Below are 24,364 nucleotides of genomic sequence, written 5' to 3' on the forward strand. Positions count from 1 at the left end.
CAAAAAATAGACAAAATTAAAAGTGTCTTTTCATGGTTTGTTTTTTGTTTTAAGTTACTGCTCTTTATTGACCATAACTGGCAGTAGACATGCTCAGTCTTCATTGTCACAACACCAGTGGTGGCTGGTGCCCTTTAAAATGGGGAGGATGGGCTCATAGTAATGGCTGGAACGGAATGAATGGAAGGGTCTCAGATTCAAAAAACACCTGGTTTACATGTGTTTTATACCATTCCATTGTCTCCATTCATTATTATGAGTCGCCCTCCCATCACTAGCCTCCACTGAACAGAACACATAGGTCACGTTCCCCTGTTCAGACCTTGCACGCATCAACCAATGATTGTGTGTGCCGTTGGGCACCAGATTGCTATAACATATGATGTGATTAGCGATAAATTAAAATATCTATCTAGATGTTGTAAGCTCTGGCATGCATCAGCAATGCCTGGGGCAGAGGAACATTCCCTATACACTGGCTGACACTCTCGTGGTTGTAAAAAATTAACTGTGTGCAAACCACGCCTCCAAATATTCTAATGAGCCGTCAATCTAGACCACCTGGCCAGGCTGGAACGACTGGTGTAATGATACTAATGGTTTCTACAGTTGTGGCTAGAGGAATACAGGTCCATCCAGATGCCAGAACCGTAGAAGCCATCAGTTTCCAAGAAAACAGTAGTATCACCGCAGCGGCCTTGACCACGATTGCCAGTCACTCTCCTCTGCTTGATTTTCACCTTAAACACACAGCCACTGAGTGTAGATGGGACGACAGCAAACCCAATAGAATTTCTCTCAGGTGTTGGAGGGTCTCGGTCTTCTGGGAGCGACCCTCCCCCACTGCCTCACAAACAGCTCGAAGGACATGGGCTTGAAGGGAACTGGGTACAAGGAACTGCCAGGCCTACGCATCACACGTAATCTCCTTCCATACCTGAAACACAACCCCATTGTGAAGGGCCAGGCAGTCCCATAGTAGTAGGCCTAGGCAGATTCTGGCCAACCTCCAGTCAGCCCCACACAACTGCCAACACTAGGTGAGTTTCTTTGTTTTCTCTGAAAGTCCTGCTCATCCAAAACCTCCAAGGGGATATTCACCCTGTCTGCCACATGGATGATGACCCTGACCATCTGCTTGGAAACACTCAATACGTGGGGGTCTAGCTGCATGGTCCTCTCCTAGCCGGCTGCTGCCCGGGCTGGTAGCTCCCACTGACGGTGCACCAGCTGAAGTGGAGCTACTGCTACACAGTACCGGGCCAAGTACACATGAAAACATTTTGCTGTGTTGCCAATTATGCCCACAAAAAGGACACCAAAATGAATTAAGTTATGCAACTTAAAGCTAGAAATCTTAATCTAAACAATAACGAAGAACTCCCCACCACCTGTTTTGCAAAAAAAAGGGATGGGCTGGAGAAATTTTGCCACACTCAAATTCATAGATCAAGCTATGGATGCAAGGACTGACTATCCACTATACACTAAATTACCAAAAGTATGTGGACACCTGCTTGTCGAACATCTCATTCCAAAATCGTGGGCATTTATATGGAGTTGGTTCCCCCTTTGCTGCTATAAACAGCCTCCACTCTTCTGGGAAGGCTTTCCACTAGATGTTGGAACATTGCTGCAGGGACTTGCTTCTATTCAGCCACAAGAGCATTAGTGAGGTTGGGCACTGGTGTTGGGCGATTAGGCCTAGCTTGTAGTTGGCGTTCCAATTCATCCCAAAGGTTTTCGATGGGGTTGAGGTCAAACTCTGTGCAGGCAAGTCAATTTCTTCCACACCGATCTCGACAAACCATTTCTGTATGGACCTCAATTTGTGCACGGGGCCATTGTCATGCTGAAAAAGAAAAAGGCCTTCCCCAAACTGTTGCCACGAAGTTGGAAGCACAGAATGGTCTAGAATGTCATTGTATGTGCTGTAACATTAAGATTTCCCTTCACTGGAACTAAGGGGCCTAGCCCGAACCATGAAAAACTGCCCCAGACCATTATTATTCTTCTTGCGTCTGCCAAACCCAGATTTGTCCGTCAGACTACCAGATGGGGGAGTGTGATTCATCACTCCAGAGAACACATTTCCACTGCTCCGGAGTCCAATGATGGTGAGCTTTACACCACTCCAGCCGACGCTTGGCATTGCATCTGGTGATCTTAGGCTTGTGTGCGGCTGCTTACCGTGGAAACCCATTTCATGAAGCTTCCGACGAACAGTTCTTGTGTTGACGTTGCTTATACACCTGTCAGCAATGGGTATGGCTGAAATAGCTTAATCCACTCATTTGAATGGGTGTGTGCATACTTTTGTAGATATAGTGTATCAAATGTATAGTTTTAACCATGTTGAGGCTACACAGAGTTTGTTTACATTTACATTGTTTACAAACATTGGAGTAAATCAAGCTTATATTTTGGGTTCTGATGATGTACAACAGCTGAACTAAGGTGATGAGAGATTTATAATCTTCTTCAAGCATCAATGGATATATATATAATTCATTTATAAGTCCAAAAGTTGATGTAGCAACTACGGATTCTAGCTTTAATAAGAAAACATTCAGAGCAGTCTTCTCTGTTGAACTTAGGCTCGTGAGTGGCGCAGCGGTCAAAGGCACTGCATCTCAGTGCTTGAGGCGTCACTACAAACACCCTGGTTCAAATCCAGGCTGTATCGTGCTTGGGAGTCCCATAGCGCGGTGCACGATTGGCCCAGCGTCGTCCGCGTTAGGTCGTCATTGTAAATAAGAATTTGTTCTTAACTGACTTGCCTCGTTAAATAAAATAAAAATACACTTCATTAGCACTGAAATGACTCAAACACAGAAACACAGCTGCTGTGAAAGGATAACAAACTAAAACTCCAGGTTGGGTAAACATGCAAATATAAAGGAGCTAAACACAGTTACAGACTAACCAAGAAACCCAATTTTATTTAGCATTGTATGTGAAATTTTCAGTTTGTGGTATTTACACAATTTACCATGAATAATTTAATTGAAATCAGTAGTTAGGGATGGATGATGACATGTATCCTGCAAGACAATACAGAGGGTAGGTCTATTTATAATTAATTTCCTGTGTGGACTGTGCCCAGACCATATCGGAGCCTTTAAGTGTAACCGTACCGACTGTTCTGAGTGTACACTGCACTCTACCTGTACAATAATAATGATCCTATTCACATTCATCTGTACAATGTCCTACTCTTATTTACAGTGATCACACTGGGGAAAGAGGCAGTACCTGAGGAGTCAGTTCCCTTAATAACTTAAGCCATTAATTCATTTTTACAGAAACAAATTCTAGATATCATTGTAGTTTATAAGCAACATAAAAGCACGAGCAGAATTAATAGTGTTGCTGCCAGCAACACATTACCAAGATCGGTCTATTTTGTACTGATATAAGACTATATAGGAAATTAAGGCTAGAATCATTTTGTCCTAGATTTGGATGACTTAATGAAACCAGCTGAAATGGACTAGAGCTACTTTTTGAGCAAGAATGTGTTCAACACCTTCCGTAGAGGTAGGCCTTTCTCAAACCAGCAGATCAGCACTCTATCAGTAAAACAAAGTCAATGTGATGATCATAACAAGCAATGGGACCTACTGCCCTGCACAGTGCTGAGTAGAGAGAGGATTCAAGGTATGTTTGTTTCCTCATCTAAAACACTCCTTGTTAATACTCAAGGTAAGGACCTGGCAATTGTTCATACAGGATACAGCCGAAAACAAAAGACAAGGTCATTTAAGCCAGCAGCCGTCACTTTTCCCAATAGCTAACAAAAAAATACATACATATGAACAAATGTTGCACTTTTCAATTTGCATTCAATATATCACACAGTTTTAAACACCATGAAAAACATCTTACACGTGGAACATTTATCCCAAGAACAAAACTGGAAATAATAAATACAATTCATTAAAATAACAATCATTGTCTGGACCAGATCTCCGTTCAAGTTGTAACTTAAACTGTTAGTCCGTTTTAAAAGGTTCTGAAATGCTCGGTCTCCTGATGAGTGGTCTGATGGCCATTGAACTGCATAAGAAACAGTGTCCATACAACAGAGACACGGTCCAATACTCTTGCATGGGCAAACACCCCATTACCACAACCATCCACATCCTTAACAGTGCCCTCTGCAGGCACAACTGAAGTAAAACAGTCTACTCTTTGGACCCTTCATTGACTTCTTATTTTACGTGAATCACTTCAATCTGTAACGGAGCCCAAAATCTTGTAATCTTTTGCCAGGACAAAAGCAACAAAGAAACACACCATCCCTTTTTCCTTTGTCTGTCAGTCTGTTGGTGCCAATGGCCTTATGCAGAATCTCCTTCTGTTCCACAGAGGGAGAGAGGAGCTGGATAGAGGGAGTCGAGTTACACATGGAGCTTTGGGTTTGGTGTCCAGCAGCTTTGAAAGTCTTTATCCATTTCATGTCTCTGTCCTGTGAGGCAGGCAGCCAGGCCGGAAGCCTCTGTGTGTGTGTCCAGTCTGTTAGCAGTGTGCAGTCTGTCTGTCTGCCCTGTGGGCTAGGCCTTGTAGCAGTTGCCCTGGGTGGTGAGAGCCAGCTGGCCGTTGGGCGCCACCTCGTTGGCCTCGTCCTCCAGCAAGCCCGATACGTCAGCATTGGGAATGCTGTCATGGTAACTACTGCAGCTGATGTTGTCCTCCTTCAGCTCGATGGTCCAGAAGGGAGCATTGAGCTTGCGATTCTGGTACTCTCGGTAGGTGTACACCCCTCCCACGAAGCCCAGCAGCACCACCACCACCAGGATGATGACGGCCAGGACGATGACGTTGAACTGGGTCCAGGAGACCTCTGTGAGGGCGGCTGTGGTGTTGTCTGAGGGGCTGCCCAGGCTGGTGAGCAGCGCCTGGGTGGTGGCTACGCTCAGTAGGGTGCTGGAGTTAGTGGTGGAGGGGGGAGCACCGGTGGGCACCGTGGAGGTCAGGCCCTTGCTCCTGGGGGTTGGAGCAGGGGTGGGGGTTTTAGAGGCCTCGGTCATTGTCGTGGGCTCTGGCGTAGGAATTATCTGTGCTGCTAAAAAACAAATGATTTACAATGTGAATGGGCATGCATTCAGCTACTCATGGCACACGCAATATACGAATACTCCTCTGCACCAAATTATTGGATGACCCTTACCTGGGCGGGTGCAGTTGTGGGCGCGGGCGTCCCCTGTGAAGCCGGCGGCACAGAGCTGGCATTGAGGTCCCGTGGTGTTGTTGGTGCAGCTCAGGCAGTGGCCAGTATCAGGTTGGCAGAGCTGGGCCAGGCGTGTCGGGTCTGCGTTACCACTGCAGTCGCAGGGGACACACCCACTGTTGGCACTGTAAAATCCAGCCTTGCACCGGTTACACTGCTGACCACTGTATTCAGACAGGCACTGGTCACACACTGGGAACCCATCCGAGTCTAGGCAAACAAAAAACACACACAAATACAGTTGAAGTCAGAAGTTTACATACACCTTAGCCAAATACTCAGTTTTCACAATTCCTGACATTTAATCCTAGTAAAAATTCACTGTTTTAGGTGAGTTAGGATCACCACTTTATTTTAAGAATGTGAAATGTCAGAATAATAGTAGAGTGATATATGTCAGCTTTTATTTCTTTCATCACATTCCTAGTGGGTCAGAAGTTTACATACACTCAATTAGTATTTGGTAGCATTGCCTTTAAATTGTTTAACTTGGGTCAAATGTTACAGCTAGCCTTCCACAAGCTTCCCACAATAAGTTGGGTGAATTCTGACCCATTCTTCCTGACAGAGCTGGTGTAACTGAGTCAGGTTTGTAGGCCACCTTGCTCGCACACGCTTTTTCAGTTCTGCCTACACATTTTCTATAGGATTGAGGTCAGGGCTTTGTGATGGCCACTCCAATACCTTGACTTTGTTGTCCTTAAGCCATTTTGCCACAACTTTGGAAGTATGCTTGGGGTCATTGTCCATTTGGAAGACACATTTGCGACCAAGCTTTAACTTCCTGACTGATGTCTTGATATGTTGCTTAATTTTTCTCCCTCATGATGCCATCTATTTTGTATAGTGCACCAGTCCCTCCTGCAGCAAAGCACCCCCACAACATGATGCTGCCACCCCTGTGCTTCACGGTTGGGATGTTGTTCTTCGGCTTGCAAGCCTCCCCCTTTTTCCTCCTAACATAATAATGGTCATTATGGCCAAACAGTTCTATTTTTGTTTCATCAGACCAGAAGACATTTCTCCAAAAAGTACAATCTTTGTCCCATGTGCAGTTGCAAACCGTAGTCTGGCTTTTTTATGGCGGTTTTGGAGCAGTGGCTTCTTCCTTGCCAAGCGGCCTTTCAGGTTGTCGAAATAGGACTTGTTTTACTGTGGATATAGATACTTTTGTACCCGTTTCCTCCAGCATCTTCACAAGGTCCTTTGCTGTTGTTCTGCGATTGATTTGCACTTTTCGCACCAAAGTACGTTCACCTCTAGGAGACAGAACGCGTCTCCTTCCTGAGTGGTATGGCCATGGTGTTTATACTTGCGTACTATTGTTTGTACAGATGAACGTGGTACCTTCAGGCGCTTGGAAATTGCTCCCAAGGATGAACCAGACTTGTGGAGGTCTACAATGTTTTATTCTGCAATCTTGGCTGATTTCTTTTGATTTTCCCATAATGTTAGGCAAAGAGGCACTGAGTTTGAAGGTAGGCCTTGAAATACATCCAAAGGTACACCTCCAATTGACTCAAATGATGTCAATTGGCCTATCAGAAGCTTCTAAAGCCATGACACCATTTTCTGGAATTTTCCAAGCTGTTTAAAGGCACGGTCAACTTAGTGTATGTAATCTTCTGACCCACTGGAATTGTGATACAGTGAATTATAAGTGAAATAATCTGTCTGTAAACAATTGTTGGAAAAATGACTTGTGTCATGCACAAAGTAGATGTCCTAACCGACTTGCCAAAACTATAGTTTGTTAACAAGACATTTGTCGAGTGGTTGAAAAATAAGTTTTAATGACTCCAACCTAACATGCTGACCAAACCTGACACGTCGCGTGCGCGAGTGTTGTAAAATACATTTTGAAATCCACCCACGAGCGTCTGCGTTGCTAAGGGCTAACACTTCGAACACACCGACTGCGTCTTTGCGTCACTGCTGCATAACATTTTGCGCAGCTAGGCAACTATACTTTTGCAAATGGTCGCATGCGGTTGGACACATGGAGGAGAGAATCATTTTCGCAGTATCCTCAAAACGGTGTCTTTTTGACACAACTGCTGACAGCTACAGTGACATAAACACAAAAAGTGCTGCTTTGAGACAAGTGTCCACGATAGTAGGATTGCCAGGTCAGTTTAGTAGTGAGCTTGTGCTAGATGTGGCTAGTTAGTGTTAGCTAACATGAGGTGTGTGTGTGTGAAAGAAATAGTCAAATAAATTATGCTAGTTACTACCCCTGATAACTTTACCAAATAATAATGTTTGAAAGAGTGAGAGTGTGTATGCTATATAAATAGTAATAGAAATGGTAGATACTACTGTACCCCTGATAATTGGTTCAGATAAGCGTGTGTGTGTCTATGTGTACAGTAGGTGACATGCCCATGATAGCTATCTAATAACTATAGTTATGGTAGGTAATGGTCTGGCTTATCATGTTCATGTCTATGTAGAAGAAGACTGTAGGAGGAAGTGGAGAGGACTCAGGGACAGGTATCAGAGAGAGAGAAGGGCAGAGAAAGAGAAGAAGAGGTCTGGGTCAGCAGCTTCAGGCCAGCAGCCTTGGCACTTCTGCCACATTCTTTCTTTTCTGGATCCATTTATTGTGCCTCGGGCAACGAGTGGCAATTTTACAGCCAGACCCTCTACTATGTCATACACAAGTGTTGTTGCCTCCGCTGCATCAAGACCCTCAACGTCACCTACAAATGCGACCATCACCTCCACCGGAGGAGTGAGACCCTCTACAACATCATCCACGAGTATGACCACCACCGGTGCAGCCATGGAAGATGATGAAATGGAGGAAGCACCTCTGGATCTCGGACCACCTGAGATTATTATGAACCTCACGGAAGTGACCACTGAGGACCTCGTTGAACAGGATGTGGCCGTGGAGAGAAACAGAGAGAGAAACGAAGAGGAACAACGTCACACCAGGCGTCATCGGAGGTACCAGATCCACTCAACTCATTTCAGCAGAGGCTCCTCCAAGCCGTCGAGAGGGATGCAGCCCAACCTGATGCTCACAGTTAGGAGGATGAAGAGACCCTCTTTGCCACGAGCCTGGTACCAACACTGAAGAGGCTGCCTCAGCAAAGAAAAGCAGCAGTCAAGGTTAAAATGTATCAGCTGCTTTTCGAAGCCGAGTTCAATGGTACGTTTTTTTCACAGGTAGTGTCATAAGTGTGCGACAGTGAAGTAAAGTAGTTCATTTTTACAGTATAGTCATGTAGGTTAATTGGTATTTCAGATCAAAGTATTAATATGAGGCAAATGTATAGCTGTTGTTTCTGGGTTAGAAAATATCCTAAAACAGTTTGCTGTCGAAATATCTGCCTGTCATATTCATCTTTTGATCTGAAATACAAATTCCATGAGTAAACAGCAGGTATTACCAACTTTACCACACTGTTCCTATATTTATGCCACTAACTACACTATACAAGCAGTATTTAGTTAACATAAATCTCACCTTTTATGATGTCATATTATGTTAAGCTTGTATGTGTTGTTTTTCTCTTCCCTTTCAGAAATGGAGTCAATTTGGCCAACCAGCTCACAGGAAGGACAGGAAGAGGAGTTGTCTGGTTGTTGTTTTGACCTCCCTCATTGTACCTTTCTTTTCACACACGTCAGTTCTGTTTCAATTCAGTCAATTCGTAAAGTAATTTGTTTATAAAGTCTTAGGATAGCATTCATTATTAGTGTTACATAGATTTCTGAATTGAAACCCATACGGAGTTTTCACAGATGCTCTTGGTCTCTTATGAGACTAAAAGTCAATATATTTCTTTCATTTAAAACCACTTGAAAACCAGGGTGTTGAAACTTTTAGTGAAGTTCTGTTCCATCGACTGGTCCGTGACGTCCAGGGGCCATTTGTTTGTTTAGCTGTGTTATGGCTACATATTATTCCCTTTTTCTCAGAGACAGAGACACACACACACCTCTTCGTACCTCAGATCTCCAGTGCCCTGCCCTCTCTCTCTTTATGGCCATGTCTGAAGTTCCTCTACTACGTCTAGGCTTTATGAGTAGTCCCTGTATTGGTCTGCAGTTGTGCCAAAAATACATGCTCTTGCTGTTCTCTTACAGATTACAGGCTACACATTCATTTAAATATATATATTTTTTTTTACATGCACACCTCTTTCAATAGTTTTATTTTTTTAAACATTTTTAGAACTCACATACCTGTCATGTTCTTTCCTGTACTTGAATACTTATTAAATTATAATGTTTTCATAGTCAGTTGTTTCAGTTGTTTATGAATATCTAATTTAGACTTAATCTGCTTATTTCTTCCCAACACCTTTGCTGATCTAAGACAAGATGAAAGTAAAAACACATTCTCTTCCTAATTAGTTTTTTTTCCCACCTGTATTTTGTCAGGCCAGTGAACATGGTGGTAAACTGTACTATTTGTATGGACCCTAGGTTAGCCTTTCCCTTTGTTATCATACTAACTGTATGTTGTATAACCTTAATCAGTGCTCCCGCTCACCTGAGGTACCATGCCAGGTGTGTATAATACTGACGTTAATGGGAGAGGGAAGGGGTTAAAGTGTGGTCTTTACTCCCAAATTTCACTTAAATATAACTTACAAATGAAGAGAGACAATGATACATAAAGTAATCTGGGGGAAAAATGCTATTTTATGGACAACGGTGGATGGTTCTTAAAATAACCTGTATTTTATGGGGCTCTTAAAATAGCCGTTTCACTCCACGGCATACTGCCATGGGACTTCACCTGCTGGCGATGAGAAGTAGGTGGTCAGCTTCTCCCTCACCTGGAGTGCCTGTCTGGGGGCGTTGTTGGCACCTGCCCTGGTGACATCAGGAAGGTGACCATTTGGCATGCCCATCTCCATCCGGAGCGGCTCCTGGGATGCCCTCCGCACGTAGTTGTGGAGAACACATGTGGCCTTCACGCAGGCATCAACATTTGAGGGGCTCAGACCAAGTACTCTCTGATACATTCTCCATCGGGCTGCCAGAATCCCAAAGGTGCATTCAACAACTAACCTTGCCCTGGACAGTGGTTTGTTAAAGATCCTTACAGGCTTTGGCAATGGCAGCAGGCGTCCAGCGTAGGGCCTCATGAGTCTTAAAGGGAAGGCCTCATCGCCGACGAAGACGTGGGGAACAGGTCCCAGGTCTTCAGCTCTAGGGAGTGATGCAGGTTGTGGAATATCCAGGGTGCCATCCTGAAGTGCCTGGCCAGAGTTAGAGTCTCGGAGGGTCCCGTCATCACTTCCCTTGCCGTAAGCACAAACATTGACAACACGGAAACAGTAGATGGCATCTACTACAGCCAAGAGTACAACTGAATATGTACCCTTGTAGTTGTAGAACTGCGAACCTGAGCACAGTGGAGCCTGGATTACTACATGTTTCCCGTCAATGGAGCCAAGACAGTTGGGGAAATTCCACCTCTCCAGGAACTCGGCAGCGATGGCCCTCCAGTCTTCCTCCTTGGGGACAGGCATGTATTCACCAACCAGACAGTCCCAAATGGCTTGTGCCACAGAGGGGACAATGCCTGCCACCGTGGACCGTCCAACTTGGAAGATGAATCCTATGGTCCTGTAGGAGTCCCCTGTCGCCAAGAATCTAAAATATAATTCAAAATAATTATCAATATTGTGTATAACTTGAATTCAACCCACATATTATACAGTGCCTTGCGAAAGTATACGGCCCCCTTGAACTTTGCGACCTTTTGCCACATTTCAGGCTTCAAACATAAAGATATAAAACTGTATTTTTTTGTGAAGAATCATCAACAAGTGGGACACAATCATGAAGTGGAACAACATTTATTGGATATTTCAAACTTTTTTAACAAATCAAAAACTGAAAAATTGGGCGTGCAAAATTATTCAGCCCCCTTAAGTTAATACTTTGTAGCGCCACCTTTTGCTGCGATTACAGCTGTAAGTCGCTTGGGGTATGTCTCTATCAGTTTTGCACATCGAGAGACTGACATTTTTTCCCATTCCTCCTTGCAAAACAGCTCGAGCTCAGTGAGGTTGGATGGAGAGCATTTGTGAACAGCAGTTTTCAGTTCTTTCCACAGATTCTCGATTGGATTCAGGTCTGGACTTTGACTTGGCCATTCTGACACCTGGATATGTTTATTTTTGAACCATTCCATTGTAGATTTTGCTTTATGTTTTGGATCATTGTCTTGTTGGAAGACAAATCTCCGTCCCAGTCTCAGGTCTTTTGCAGACTCCATCAGGTTTTCTTCCAGAATGGTCCTGTATTTGGCTCCATCCATCTTCCCATCAATTTTAACCATCTTCCCGTTCCCTGCTGAAGAAAAGCAGGCCCAAACCATGATGCTGCCACCACCATGTTTGACAGTGGGGATGATGTGTTCAGGGTGATGAGCTGTGTTGCTTTTACGCCAAACATAACGTTTTGCATTGTTGCCAAAAAGTTCAATTTTGGTTTCATCTGACCAGAGCACCTTCTTCCACATGTTTGGTGTGTCTCCCAGGTGGCTTGTGGCAAACTTTAAACAACACTTTTTATGGATATCTTTAAGAAATGGCTTTCTTCTTGCTGTAGATCTCTGCAGTTCATCCAGAGTGATCATGGGCCTCTTGGCTGCATCTCTGATCAGTCTTCTCCTTGTATGAGCTGTAAGTTTAGAGGGACGGCCAGGTCTTGGTAGATTTGCAGTGGTCTGATACTCCTTCCATTTCAATATTATCGCTTGCACAGTGCTCCTTGGGATGTTTAAAGCTTGGGAAATCTTTTTGTATCCAAATCCGGCTTTAAACTTCTTCACAACAGTATCTCGGACCTGCCTGGTGTGTTCCTTGTTCTTCATGATGCTCTCTGTGCTTTTAACGGACCTCTGAGACTATCACAGTGCAGGTGCATTTATACGGAGACTTGATTACACTTCAGGTGGATTGTATTTATCATCATTAGTCATTTAGGTCAACATTGGATCATTCAGAGATCCTCACTGAACTTCTGGAGAGAGTTTGCTGCACTGAAAGTAATAAAGGGGCTGAATAATTTAGCACGCCCAATTTTTCAGTTTTTGATTTGTTAAAAAAAATTGAAATATCCAATAAATGTCGTTCCACTTCATGATTGTGTCCCACTTGTTGTTGATTCTTCACAAAAAAATACAGTTTTATATCTTATGTTTGAAGCCTGAAATGTGGCAAAAGGTCGCAAAGTTCAAGGGGGCCGAATACTTTCGCAAGGCACTGTATCTACTCATATAGCTACCTCATTACTGTTTATTATGCTCTACTAATTATATTGTAATACTCATCAACCATCATTAACAATGCCTTGAAACAGTACAATTCAGTCTACGACTATATCAATAAACTGTAGTCCAGGCCAACTCTACTCTTAGAAAGAATGGTACTATCTACTTAAAAGGGTTCTCTGGCTGTCCCCATAGGAGATCCCTTTTAGGTTCCAGGTAGTACCCCTTTTGGTTCCAAGTAGAACCCTATTGGGTTCCATGTATTAAGTATTATACCTGGAACCAAAAATGGTTATGCTATGGGGAAAGCAGAAGGACACTTTTGGAACCTTTTTCTCTAAGAGTGTATGTGAGTCCAATAAGATTGTAATGAATGACTGTAACTGTCTTGAACAACAATGGGTCCTGGAGAAGACTAGCCTACCTTCATCAGGGCAGAAGGCACCTTTCTTTTCATTTGGTAACATAATTCAAAAATTATTATAAACCAACTCTGGGAAAAGTTATAGTCCCAATGAACATTCTGTAAAAGTACATCTGATGTCAAATAGGGACTATTAACTAGAGCCCTTTAGCTAGCTAGGTTGCACATAAAAACAATGTATCAAATAACAATCAATTATGGTATCAAAGGATTTAAAAATGTACTAGAATGTAGCTTACCAGAGACAAATCGCAAGGCGTTCAACTGGGCTGATGGACTCCCGGTAGTTGTTATTCATCCGGGTGATCCTGGCTCCAACCATCTGGAGCAGGTGATCGAACTGGCTTCGACCCAGACAAAAGTAACTTCGGAATTCCTCTCCAAACAGTCAAAGCTCTTGAATTAGACGGTGGAACTCCCCTGCCTGCTTTCGGGACTTTAACCATCTCTGGACCCACACAGACCTGCACTTTCTGCGGGGCTGGTCCCGGTCCCACAGCACGATCAAGACAACCTTCCTCAACGTTGGTCTCATTGTTGAAAGAGCCTACTCTGCTATCTCAACTATGTATTATTGCATTTCGCTCCAAAACTCCATTGGAGGGAAATTATATTATAGGCTCTCACAATTAATTTGTGGATGTCATCGAATAAATAATATACTTGGCAAATAAATTCATAAAAAATTTAAAGAAATTATGCAATCAAAACTGTTTTTATGGAATCCAACATTTTTACTGAATGTGTGCAAAAAAAAAATCTACATTCATATTTTGCTACTTTCTGTGAAGTCTACGCATACAATTTGATGCATACGTTCGATAAATCGAATGTATGCACCACACAGAACGCACTGCAACGCAATGCTGCAAGGCAAATGCAGCGTTCCATTGGAAATGAATGTACTTCTGGTGTATCGAAATGCAATGACACAGTCGATGTGTTCGAAGCGTAAAACAGAAGTCATTCCTATTTCTGACGCAGATCGCGCTGCAAGTCCTGCCTCTCCCATCTTCTCATTGGTTTGTAGAAGCAGGTACCCACGTGCCATCTCCTCATTGGTTATACCCACGTGGGTGATTGAAAGACGAACTGTTTTGCCGATCGTCGTGGTAATACTATGAACGTTTAGATACCAATCACCATATAAATGCAAAAATGAAAAAGCCTGGAAGGAGGAGAGATGACTAGAAACGATTCGGTTGACCGTTTTATGTGTGGATTAATTGTCAGAGTAGAGGACCTTGTGCATTTCAGGTAAAATAACAACTCAATGTTTATATCCCAGGACAAATTAGCTAACAACAGCAATCTAGCTAAATAGGACAAATTAGCTAGCATGTGCAAGCTAGCTAGCTAAATTACCATACATTTTTAATGCTTTTCAACCTGTCCCCAAGTTAATGTCATTGGTTCAGAGTTTGTTTTGATATTTTAACCTGCGTGTCGAGACCGCGTTTGGTATAAGAGACTTGGCTGATGTACCAACACTAGGTGGCACCAGAATGCCTAACACAGATTGGTTTGTAATACTGCACAATGCAAAACGTAAGCCCTATGGCAGTGTCTCTAGTCTAGGCGACTATATAAGAGTTCCCTAGCTAATAATACAATTGTTTTTGTTGCTCAGATACATTTTAAAGCTACACCAAAAGTTTCAGAGAAAAGATTAAATGATACTAATAAGCCATTTAGCAGAAATGTGTACCCAAAGAGTTTTTGTGTGGGTGGCTCTAGTGGGAATTGAACCCACAACACTTGTCGTAGCAAGCACCATGCTCTGAGCCACACACGACCACCGATGTAATCAGAGAAAGATATGGCTTAAGTGTGGAACAAACACTGTTCCACAAACACAGGTCTTTACAGCCCGGAATCAAATTCACTTTAATCGTATCTAAAGACTGATCCCTTGTGTTAGAGCATCCTCATCACTTCTAATTATCATGAGATGTCTGTCTCCTCCAGGGTCAGCGTTCTCCTCCAGCCTCTGGTCCTTAGTAATATGATGCTACTAGACAGTGCCCTTCATTCTCTTCTAATGGCTTCACTAACTGTTATATATCCCCTTCTGCTGTAAGCACATCCATTAAGTACCAGGAGGTCTGACACCAAATATTATTGAGTACAATAATCAGGCTTTCTACATGTCATTAGTGTAAGTGTGGATCCCCTACTAAGCAAGGTAATATAGAAAATAGCCACATACTTATTGGTACCCTAAATGTGTGCTGGCTTAAGTCTGCTTGATATCATCCATATCTAACTCTTTCCGATTTATGGACCCATATGTGTCCACAAGAGACACACTTTCCAAAGCGTCAATTCAAATCCTAGATGAGAGCTAGACCAATAAAGTCTAGGAGTGATAACACCTCTTATCTATAGGCAGTCTGATTGGTCAGGTTTAACCCTGGGTCGTTGTCAGTGGAAACGCTATTGTCAGAGGGAAACGTGTTATATCACCAGGAGAGGCAAAGGACCTTCACATACAGATACTGACTCAACAACATGACCTGGATATTTACCCAGTACCATCCTCCCTCACTACTGGTACAGCCAGCTCAGCCACTTCCTTTTCATGCACACACACACACACACACACACACACACACACACACACACACACACACACACACACACACACACACACACACACACACACACACACCAATGTTTTATTAGCCTTAGGATGAATGAGTCAAGTCCTTATGTACCTTTGAGAAAAGAGAAGCTACACACAGATCATTTAATCTCTCTCTCACGGTACTGCATTGTGGATTAGTCACTGTTGCCAGGGAAACCTCTGAGGCTTTTGTTGATTCCTCACACACAACATTATCACCCTACTGCTGCCTGGTAAATTTTTTATTTAACTAGGCAAGTCAGTTAAGAACAAATTCTTATTTACAATAACGGCCTAGGAACAGCGGGTTAACTGCTTTGTTCAGGGGCAGAACGACAGAGTTTTACCTTGTCAGCTCAGGGATTCGATCTAGCAACCTTTCAGTTATTGGCCCAACGCTCTAACCAGTAGGCTACTGCCCCTAATTCAAGGAGCTGTGTTGTGGTGCCACCCACCCCCTCTGTTCTACTGCCTGACTAGCTTGCTGTGAAGTGGCCCAGCTGTGCCCAGGATGTTCAGTGTGATCTATGTTCAGCTCAACCTCGGCCTGGCGTTTCCACCTTCCACTCCCTGTCTCCACATGGCTGTTGCCAGGCTGCTGGGACCCAATGGGAGGCCGTAAGCAGTCACATGGCTGCGGCTGATTGGTCAGATCAGAGGTTGGGAGGACAGTGACAGACAGACAGACCAGACAGACAGACAGACAGACCAGACAGGGACTCTACGTATGTCTGTGGCTCCAAGGCTCAAGCCTCATCTGCTGAGGTATCAGTTTAGTATGGATACAGACCTATACTGGCTTGCTTGGTTAAAACATGCTTAATAGCGAACGTGTCTACCTGAGACATTTAGGATTTTGCTGATGTGAGGAGACCCATCCACTGTCAAGAAGCCTAACTGTTAGGCCCTAACAGACCAACACCAGCAGGGACAAGAAATTTGGGATTAAACATCGTCAACCAGAGGGTCCAGATATTGACGCTTTGGCAAACCATCACAAGTAAATTGCAATTATCTGCGAAAGACAAGCAGTATGCTTGCGAATGGGGTTATAGTAATGGGGACAAAGCCTTCATCCCTGGCAGTGACTGTCGATGGTGCTTCGCTGTTGGAGAGTTAAGAATAGTGGGGGTACGCTGTACTGGTTGAACATTAACCTGTCACAATAATTAAAACAAAGATGCCATGATAAATAATAGTGTAATAGCCTAAAAGTTATCGTTACCACATGTCACCCCCATTAAAAATTTACGAATGGACTTGAAAATGTGTGGAATGCTCTCCAAAATGCGCTATGGATCGACATTTTGTGAAGGCAGAGATGAGTGGCCGAGTCACATCAATACAGTGGACGCGTCGATTCAGGTTACAAGTGTAGGCCTAATGAATGAAAATCAGCAAATGTTTTGGGTGTTTTGTTACAGATGTCTTTTTCCATTCCCCAAATGGCTGTGCACAGTTGCACGGAGGCCTACGGATGCGGGGATTATTTTAGAGCGGACGAACGCGCGCAGGTAGCCAGGCTTACAGGAGCATTTTGAGGTGATTGACAATCCGATGAAAACATCATGACTGATTATGTTAATATACCCTGATGAAGACAGCTTGTCTGTGGAAACGTTGGTTATTAAATTGCATCTGAGCTCCTAGAGTGTTCTACTCCGCTAGCCAGCACCTCGCCTAAATTGGTGTGCGTTTCTTTCGCCTCTTGGTTATGTTAATACCACATTAAAAGGTAATAGATTTTGAAAGTTGAACGACAAATCTTTATTATTAGGCCTACAGAGATGGTATTAGATTAATAGGGACTCTACACTGGGTGTACAAAACAGTAGGAACACCTGCTCTTTACCATGACATTTTACTGATCAGGTGAATCCAGGTGAAAGCTATGATCCCTGTTAAATCCACCTCAAATCAGTGTAGATGAAAGGAAGGAGACAGGTTAAAGAAGGATTTTTAAGCCGGGAGACATGAATTGTGTGTGTGCCATTCAGAGGATGAATGGGCCTGACAAAAGATTGAAGTGCCTTTGAACGGGGTATGGTAGCATGTGCCAGGCGCTCCGGTTTGAGTGTGTTCAGAACTGTGACAACTGCGACGCTGCTGGGTTTTTCACGCTCAACAGTTTCCCATTTTGTATCAAGAAAGAACATCCAGCCAACCTGAGTCAACGGACCAGCATCCCTTTGGAATGCTTTCGACACCTTGTAGAGTCCACACCCTGACGTATTGACTGGCAAGGGCACTAATATGGTGACCTAAGAAGAGCACTATTGAGGCAGGGGATAGTGGCTACTCACCAATGTGACAGGTGCCAGTGGAGGTGGTGTTGGAACAGGGGCAGGGGACACAGGCATCGGTGGTGGCAGCACCAGAGCTGCAGTAGAATCTAGGCTTGCATTCCTCACTGTTGGGTCCTTGAGTGTTGGCCTGGCAGTTCAGACAGATGCCTGTGGAAAAGGAGGGAAGTTATGGTTCAAAGTTAACGTCCATTTCCTATGCTTACATGTTTTGAAAACGGGTCTGTTTCTCCAATGTTGGGACTATGACATATGGTATTTATTGACCACACCTGAACGCTGGTGGTTTTGTTTGTATAGTATAGAAACCATTAATCCAGCAAATACTACCATCCTGTTGATTTGAGCCCCAGACTGTTTAGTTGGCTGTTACATAGTAATGGAGTTGAGAGGTTTTTGTGGAAAAGGAACCAATACTTCTATATGGGATATGAAATGATTCTGTATAGTGGGGCATTGCAGATGTTCTCTAAATGAAGGAATACAGTAAACACTATTATTGTTTTCTGTCCTTCTCGATAGAGGACACCTCACGATAGAGGACACCTAACTATCACTCTTATCTAAAAAACAATGACCCTATTGAAGTAGGAACAAATCAGCTTGATTTTCCAGTATTCAGATTGAAATGGAACAGGTCACTGTCATGTTAATCTGGAAGAGACAGTCTAATGTGTTTTGCATACCCTCATGTTTCTGATGTAACGCTCCATGGCTGACAGAGGGTCATTGTCCATGACATCAGACCTGAGCTAAGGAAGTACATCCACAGCATTTATCATTCTTCTGCATCACAATGGCAGACAGAGGGGTTCAACAATCCCATCCACCTTGACCCTCTCCAAGCCTCTCAATAGCTGTCCACTCACACAACGATACACAGGATGGGACACGGACACACACAGCATTAGTGTGTAACAGGTAATCAAATGGCTACCCAGACTATTTGCATTGTGTGCCCCCCCCAACCCCTCTTTTTACTCTGCTGCTACTCTCTGTTTGTCATATATGCATAGTCACTTTAACTATACATTCATGTACATACTACCTCAATTGGGCCGACAAACCAGTGCTCCTGCACATTGACTAACCGGGATATCTGCATTGTGTCCTGCCACCCACCAACCCCTCTTTTACGCTACTGCTACTCTCTGTTCATCATATATGCATAGTCACTTTAACCATATCTACATGTACATACTACCTCAGTCAGCCTGACTAACTGGTGTCTGTATGTAGCCTTGCTACTTTTATAGCCTCGCTACTGTATATAGCCTGTCTTTATACTGTTGTTTTATTTCTTTACTTACCTATTGTTCACCTAATACCTTTTTTGCACTATTGGGTAGAGCCTGTAAGTAAGCATTTCACTGTAAGGTCTACACCTGTTGTATTCAGCGCACGTGACAAATAAACTTTTTGATCTGATTTGAAAGGGTGATTGTTGTGGTTTGTAGATAGAAGGTGTGGTGTAGTGGATTACTCACCCGATTGCGGGTGGCAGTAGTTAGTAAGGCTGTTGCACTGACAGGGTTGGCACCCAGTGCTGCTGAAACGGAAGAAGCCTGGGTGGCACTCGTCACACTTGGGCCCGTACACTCCCGTCTTACACACACACATTCCTGAGCTGAAAGAACAGGAGAGCACAGTCAGCATCCAGCATACGGTCACATCACATACTTTGATCCTTCTCTATTTGATTGTCCAGCCTTTATATTGTGTAACAGCCTAACTGTACTGTTGTAATGGTGGGGTTGAGAGCTCTCTACAGTCTGACAGGGAAACTGCACTATTTGTTTAGGATTGCATTAGCCATGACATTCTGTGTCCAGATTATTCTAACGGTTTCACACACGACATCCTGTAGGTTCCCCCTGAGTGGTTTCTCCCATCAATCCATCTGCTATCCATAACACGCCTTGGCCATTTTGATTCAATTAAGAGATTGTTGTGGTTGTAATGTGTAACTTGTAGTTTTGCTTTAAAAGAAAATGAAAACCAGATCCTTCCCTCCGTGGTGAACAGAGCACAGCTACTCCAGATGGGTTCAATGGCATAGGTTAGCCCAGCCCCCCCATCCTCCACAGTTCAAAGCTGTCTACTTAATTCCACTAACGTGGTTGGCATGTTCTGGGGGCAGGGCAGCATGGTAGAGTCTGGACCAGACTGGAGCACTCTAGGAACATCTGGTCCAAGGCTGGAGACTGGGAGCCTGCCTGGATCCCACAGCCTACAGGCCAGCCATGATAATGCTCAGCCTCACAGGGCCTCTTTCTGCCAGGCTTTCCCCTCATATACTCTATTAGACAGTGACCTTGAGGAGGGAATGGGTCAGGGTACCTGTGGGATCCTCTTCAAGCATTCAGCACCTCTCAAGGGCTCTCAGCAAGACACAAAAGGACAAACCCCCTCCTGCGTAGCCCTCTCTCTTGCTGGGTAGAAAGAGCAGCTATGCCTGAAGAGAAGGGGTTTAAGAAAGATCTGTCTCGAGCAATAACTCATTTACACCCAGTTGTCTCTGGTCATCGTGGACTGACATGCAGCTCATAACTAACCCTGAATGGTACTGTGAGGATCTGCAGTGTTGGCCTATAATTTAAAAAAAACAGGCAAGTCATTCATTACAGAGAATTCCCTGCGGTTTTGATTTAAAGTACAATTTTTACAGAGAATTCACTGTAGTTTTGATTACAGTACAATGCCTTTTGGAAGGAGATGAAAGTAATCAATGATTACAAAATGAAAGGGAAGAATCAACACAGTTTGTCAACTGTTTGTCTATGTAAATCTCTGAGGTAATAAAATGGCGGGCTAAAACTAAACAATGAGTTAGTGTGCTGCTGCTGCTGCTGCTGATGATGCGTATGATTGCTGGCAGCTGGAACTAGAGGGTGCTTTCTATTTGATTATCCAGTCTTGCTAGAGCCCACATAAATCCAATTCAACTTGAGCTCTTTAGCACACCGTCGAGATTTGAACATCACTTATTTCATTCGCTAATGTGTTCTGTCCTAACGCCAACATACTCCATTGCATTTCACCTGCATATTCCACATACTGCTGTGTGGCCAGCCTGCGAAACATTCAAGCTGAAGCATATATTGAATTATACAGCACATGAGACACTGGGGTGGGGGGCTACACTATAGGCTACACACGCGCGCTCTGATTCCAAATCGTCCTGTGTGCTGATCCCCGAGTCTCAAAGGAAAAACACAACGCGATGAGTCACGCCTGATCACTCCCTTTCACCCAAAAGATCAACCGAATAGATCTGTGGACTACAACAAGCCAATAACAACCAAGCCCAAGAAGTGACAGAGCAGTTGCCTTAATGCCTTCCCTTGAGTGCCTGGGCCTTATTCAAATGAAGCCTAATTAAAACACTGCTATTGATGAAAATGTTATGTTGACGGTAATGCTGAGTGGACTGTGTGTAACCTGATGGGACGAACAAGGCTTTAAGCAGCTCGGAAGGAACACAGACAGAGACACACATTCAAAAAACCATGAACCCCCCCAAAGGACAAAAATACACCATCATATGACTCCATGGGATTGGAGGCGGAGAGGAGAAAGCTACAGTAGCAGTAGACTTGGAGAGGGAGCCATAGGAATGTGACGCAGTAGAGAAGTAAGAGCTCTTTTCTGTTCCTATGGTTGCAAAATTCCTGTCACTTTGTCAGGTTTTTCAGAAATCACATTTGAAAGACTCCTGGAATCAGGAGGGAATAAGCACGAAATCCGGAATTCTCCAACCATGATTTCTGGAAAACCTGTGGATTTTGGGAAAGTTGCCAGAATGGTAGCTTATTTGGTTAAAAAAAACAGACAAGAAATTTGGAGGCAGGTTCCCAGTGTCACTGTCAGTAATTCAGTCTCTCTGATGTAAGAAGCTTTTCTTTTCTGGCCAAAGGGAGCAGATGGTGAGACAATCTCATAGTTGAATGTGTTTTCAGCGAGACGTAAACAGTATTGTACGACAGCACTGATCTCATCCTTGGTGGCCCAATTCCCCGACTGTTATCACCACCCAAAACCAACCTGTGATGACACCCTAGAAGCCCCCATCTGTGGTGGTATCTATTGAGCCACAATGAAACGTTCAAACTACCACCCACATAGTGTCACTAGGTGGAGGAGGGGCTTGTTTTGGTGTGTTTTCATTGGGCTTCAGGCTGCGTAGCCCAGCCACTCTGTTCCGTGTTACAGACGCATATTAACTAGGTCAGTATTACATGGCAACCAGGCTGTTCGGCTGTTCTGCTGCTGCCATGGCGATGCCGGCCATAAGTTGCTTGCGCATGACTGGGGAATCACAATAGACTGAGCACATATCTGTGCTGACTGCATCCTCTTTAACCACAGGGAAACAGCAGAAGTCAGAAATGCAGTCTGTGTTCTCATACACACAATGCGGGGGGAGAATGGTCGCCAGTCAAGAAAGACACACACTGTTCTACACTAAGCATGTTTTAGAGTCAGGGCACACTGTCAGATCTTCAGAGAGAGAATGTTTAACATCAAGGGCCAAGAGTTGTGATCCATTCCAGAGCACCCCTGGCTCAGGATCATACATTGAGCCAGTTATGTAACTCAGCTCAGAGTAAAGCCTGGCACAATGTGCTGGCAGACATGGCCACTGCACCGCACTCCAGCCATTAGAGCAACAAAGCCTCCCCATTGAGTCCTTGCCTCTAATACAGCATGGGATGCTGCCACCTGCTAATGTGAGTGTTGGGTTGGTCGCCTGCAGTGGCCTGTCACTAGGGCTCTTACTACACAGCACTATCCTCTTCGTTCTTCCTCCCCGTCAGAGAAGGCACCCAACTGTGCTGGTGTAACATATACCAGGAGAGTCCTGTGACGTTTGGATTCCAATGCACCAACCTACTTCCTGCACTCCGGAGCCAACTGCATGCACCACTAGATCAAGAGGCTAACATGTCGCTCTGGAGAAAACAGTAACAGTTCATTTCAGGTGTGAGATAAGGACATCAATGCACTACGGCTCCCCCCACAGTGTTCTGCTAAACTGGTTCATGATGACATGACCCCATCAAAGGGAAGGGAGGATATTGAGAGGGATCTCCCCGGGTTCCCATTGATTGCCCCAGTAATGTCCAATCAAACTTGCATGAAAAGGCAGAGGTGTGCGCCGGAATCCTTGAAAAGAGAGTGCTTTTTCAACTAAATATCCTAAAATAAAGAAATTAAAGCAGCCAAAACACATTTACTCCAAGGCGTGTTTTCATAATCATACAAATGGCTCGCAATCTCTCAATTCCTTCCTGACAAGAAATATGCAAACATAAAAAAGTATTATTCAAATTTGCTTCGGCTACTGTATTAGAGAGTGAGACTAGGCGGAAATAACTGCCCCAAATCAATATTTCATTACAGACTGTGTTTCCATTCCATAGAGGACGAGGGTGAAAAATAAATGTGCAACTTTAAAAACAGTGCCCCTAAGGATTGGCCCAAATAAACTATTGATATAACATTTATGGCGAAAGGAAGTAATTTGAGCTAGAACATAATTGTTTTTGGTAGTATATTGACATAACTGTGGAGCTAAATCATGGTAGTGGTTTATAGAGCAGTACCACATCATATCAGAATACAATCATTAATTTAGTTGCTAAGATACAGTAACATGAAGCCTCCTACTATGTCATGCTACTGTCTCTTAGCAACAGATTGTTTTTCCCACAGGCTTGAGATTAGTCCCATTTCTATCAGACTATCAGTCTCTGTGCAGCGGTATCTGTTCATCAAGCCCCCCAGCCTACACAGAGAGACAGAAAGTGCAGTCGGCACTGTTTCCAATGCTGCACTCTTTATTATTTAGTATTGAGGCCCTAGATGAAGCAGACTACAGGAGGGCGTCAGGAGTACGAACGGGTGCAAAACCTATCCTGTTAGGCTGAGGATTAGCGTCAAATCACCTTCATGTGTTGAGGTTGTTAACGCAGATCGTGATTTAGAAAATGGCTCAAGACGAGACTGGCCAGGTTCACCTCCTGCAGTCTGCCATCTGTATATGTACACATAGTGTATGAGCATATTGTCATGAACTATCAGCCGAATAGGCACAGGTCAAGTCATGATCACTAATCATCACGCCTGAAAACAAATTATCAACGGAAGGCTCTGAGACAAGCTCACAGTTCGGTAGCTTTTGTTTTGACTGATGGGCCCTGTGGCCAAGGATCTATTTCCCGGTTTGTTGTTGGTCCCCTGTGGATCTAGTTTGGTAAAGAGCACAGCGGGACACAGTAAGACATAGCTTCTTACAGATGAGTGAATGAAAAAGTAGCAACTTCCTACCAACGTGGTCTAGTAGGCTGGGAACCAAGCATATTATTATAGCAATGTAGAGCTGCTACCAAGAGGAGCACATCCTTCCTATGCAAGATAAAAAGCGACGACAACTGAAACCGAAACAGTACATCTCATATTGAGCTTCAACTACAACGAATACCTCATCAACCTTCAATGGATTTACCATGTTTGTCTGAAGAGAACTGTG

At 43.9% G+C, this 24,364-nt stretch overlaps 2 protein-coding genes across 3 annotated transcripts in view; one reads left to right on the forward strand and one right to left on the reverse strand.

The window, feature by feature from the left end:
* Positions 1-2,914: 2,914 nt before the first annotated feature.
* LOC112263075 (multiple epidermal growth factor-like domains protein 9) overlaps positions 2,915-24,364 on the reverse strand; it is a 36,065-nt gene continuing 14,615 nt past the window's right edge. Inside the window, exons 3-6 of one of the 2 annotated variants that reach the window (XM_024439065.2) lie at positions 19,320-19,459; positions 17,833-17,982; positions 5,174-5,443; positions 2,915-5,065 (exon numbers count right to left, since the gene is read on the reverse strand). In XM_024439065.2, coding sequence (XP_024294833.1) covers positions 4,557-5,065; positions 5,174-5,443; positions 17,833-17,982; positions 19,320-19,459 — 1,069 coding nt within the window. In that variant the 3' untranslated portion in view covers positions 2,915-4,556. Of the gene's footprint in view, positions 5,069-5,173; positions 5,444-17,832; positions 17,983-19,319; positions 19,460-24,364 lie in introns of both variants that reach the window. The other variant, XM_024439064.2, reaches the window with a different exon arrangement.
* LOC121838845 lies at positions 7,049-9,487 on the forward strand. Its single transcript, XM_042294876.1, has 2 exons — positions 7,049-7,362; positions 7,687-9,487. Exons 1-2 carry the CDS (start codon positions 7,233-7,235, stop codon positions 8,313-8,315), a joined length of 759 nt encoding a protein of 252 aa, XP_042150810.1. The 5' UTR covers positions 7,049-7,232; the 3' UTR covers positions 8,316-9,487.

This window comes from Oncorhynchus tshawytscha, linkage group LG12, assembly GCF_018296145.1.
Source record: "Oncorhynchus tshawytscha isolate Ot180627B linkage group LG12, Otsh_v2.0, whole genome shotgun sequence".
Lineage (NCBI taxonomy): Eukaryota > Metazoa > Chordata > Actinopteri > Salmoniformes > Salmonidae > Oncorhynchus > Oncorhynchus tshawytscha.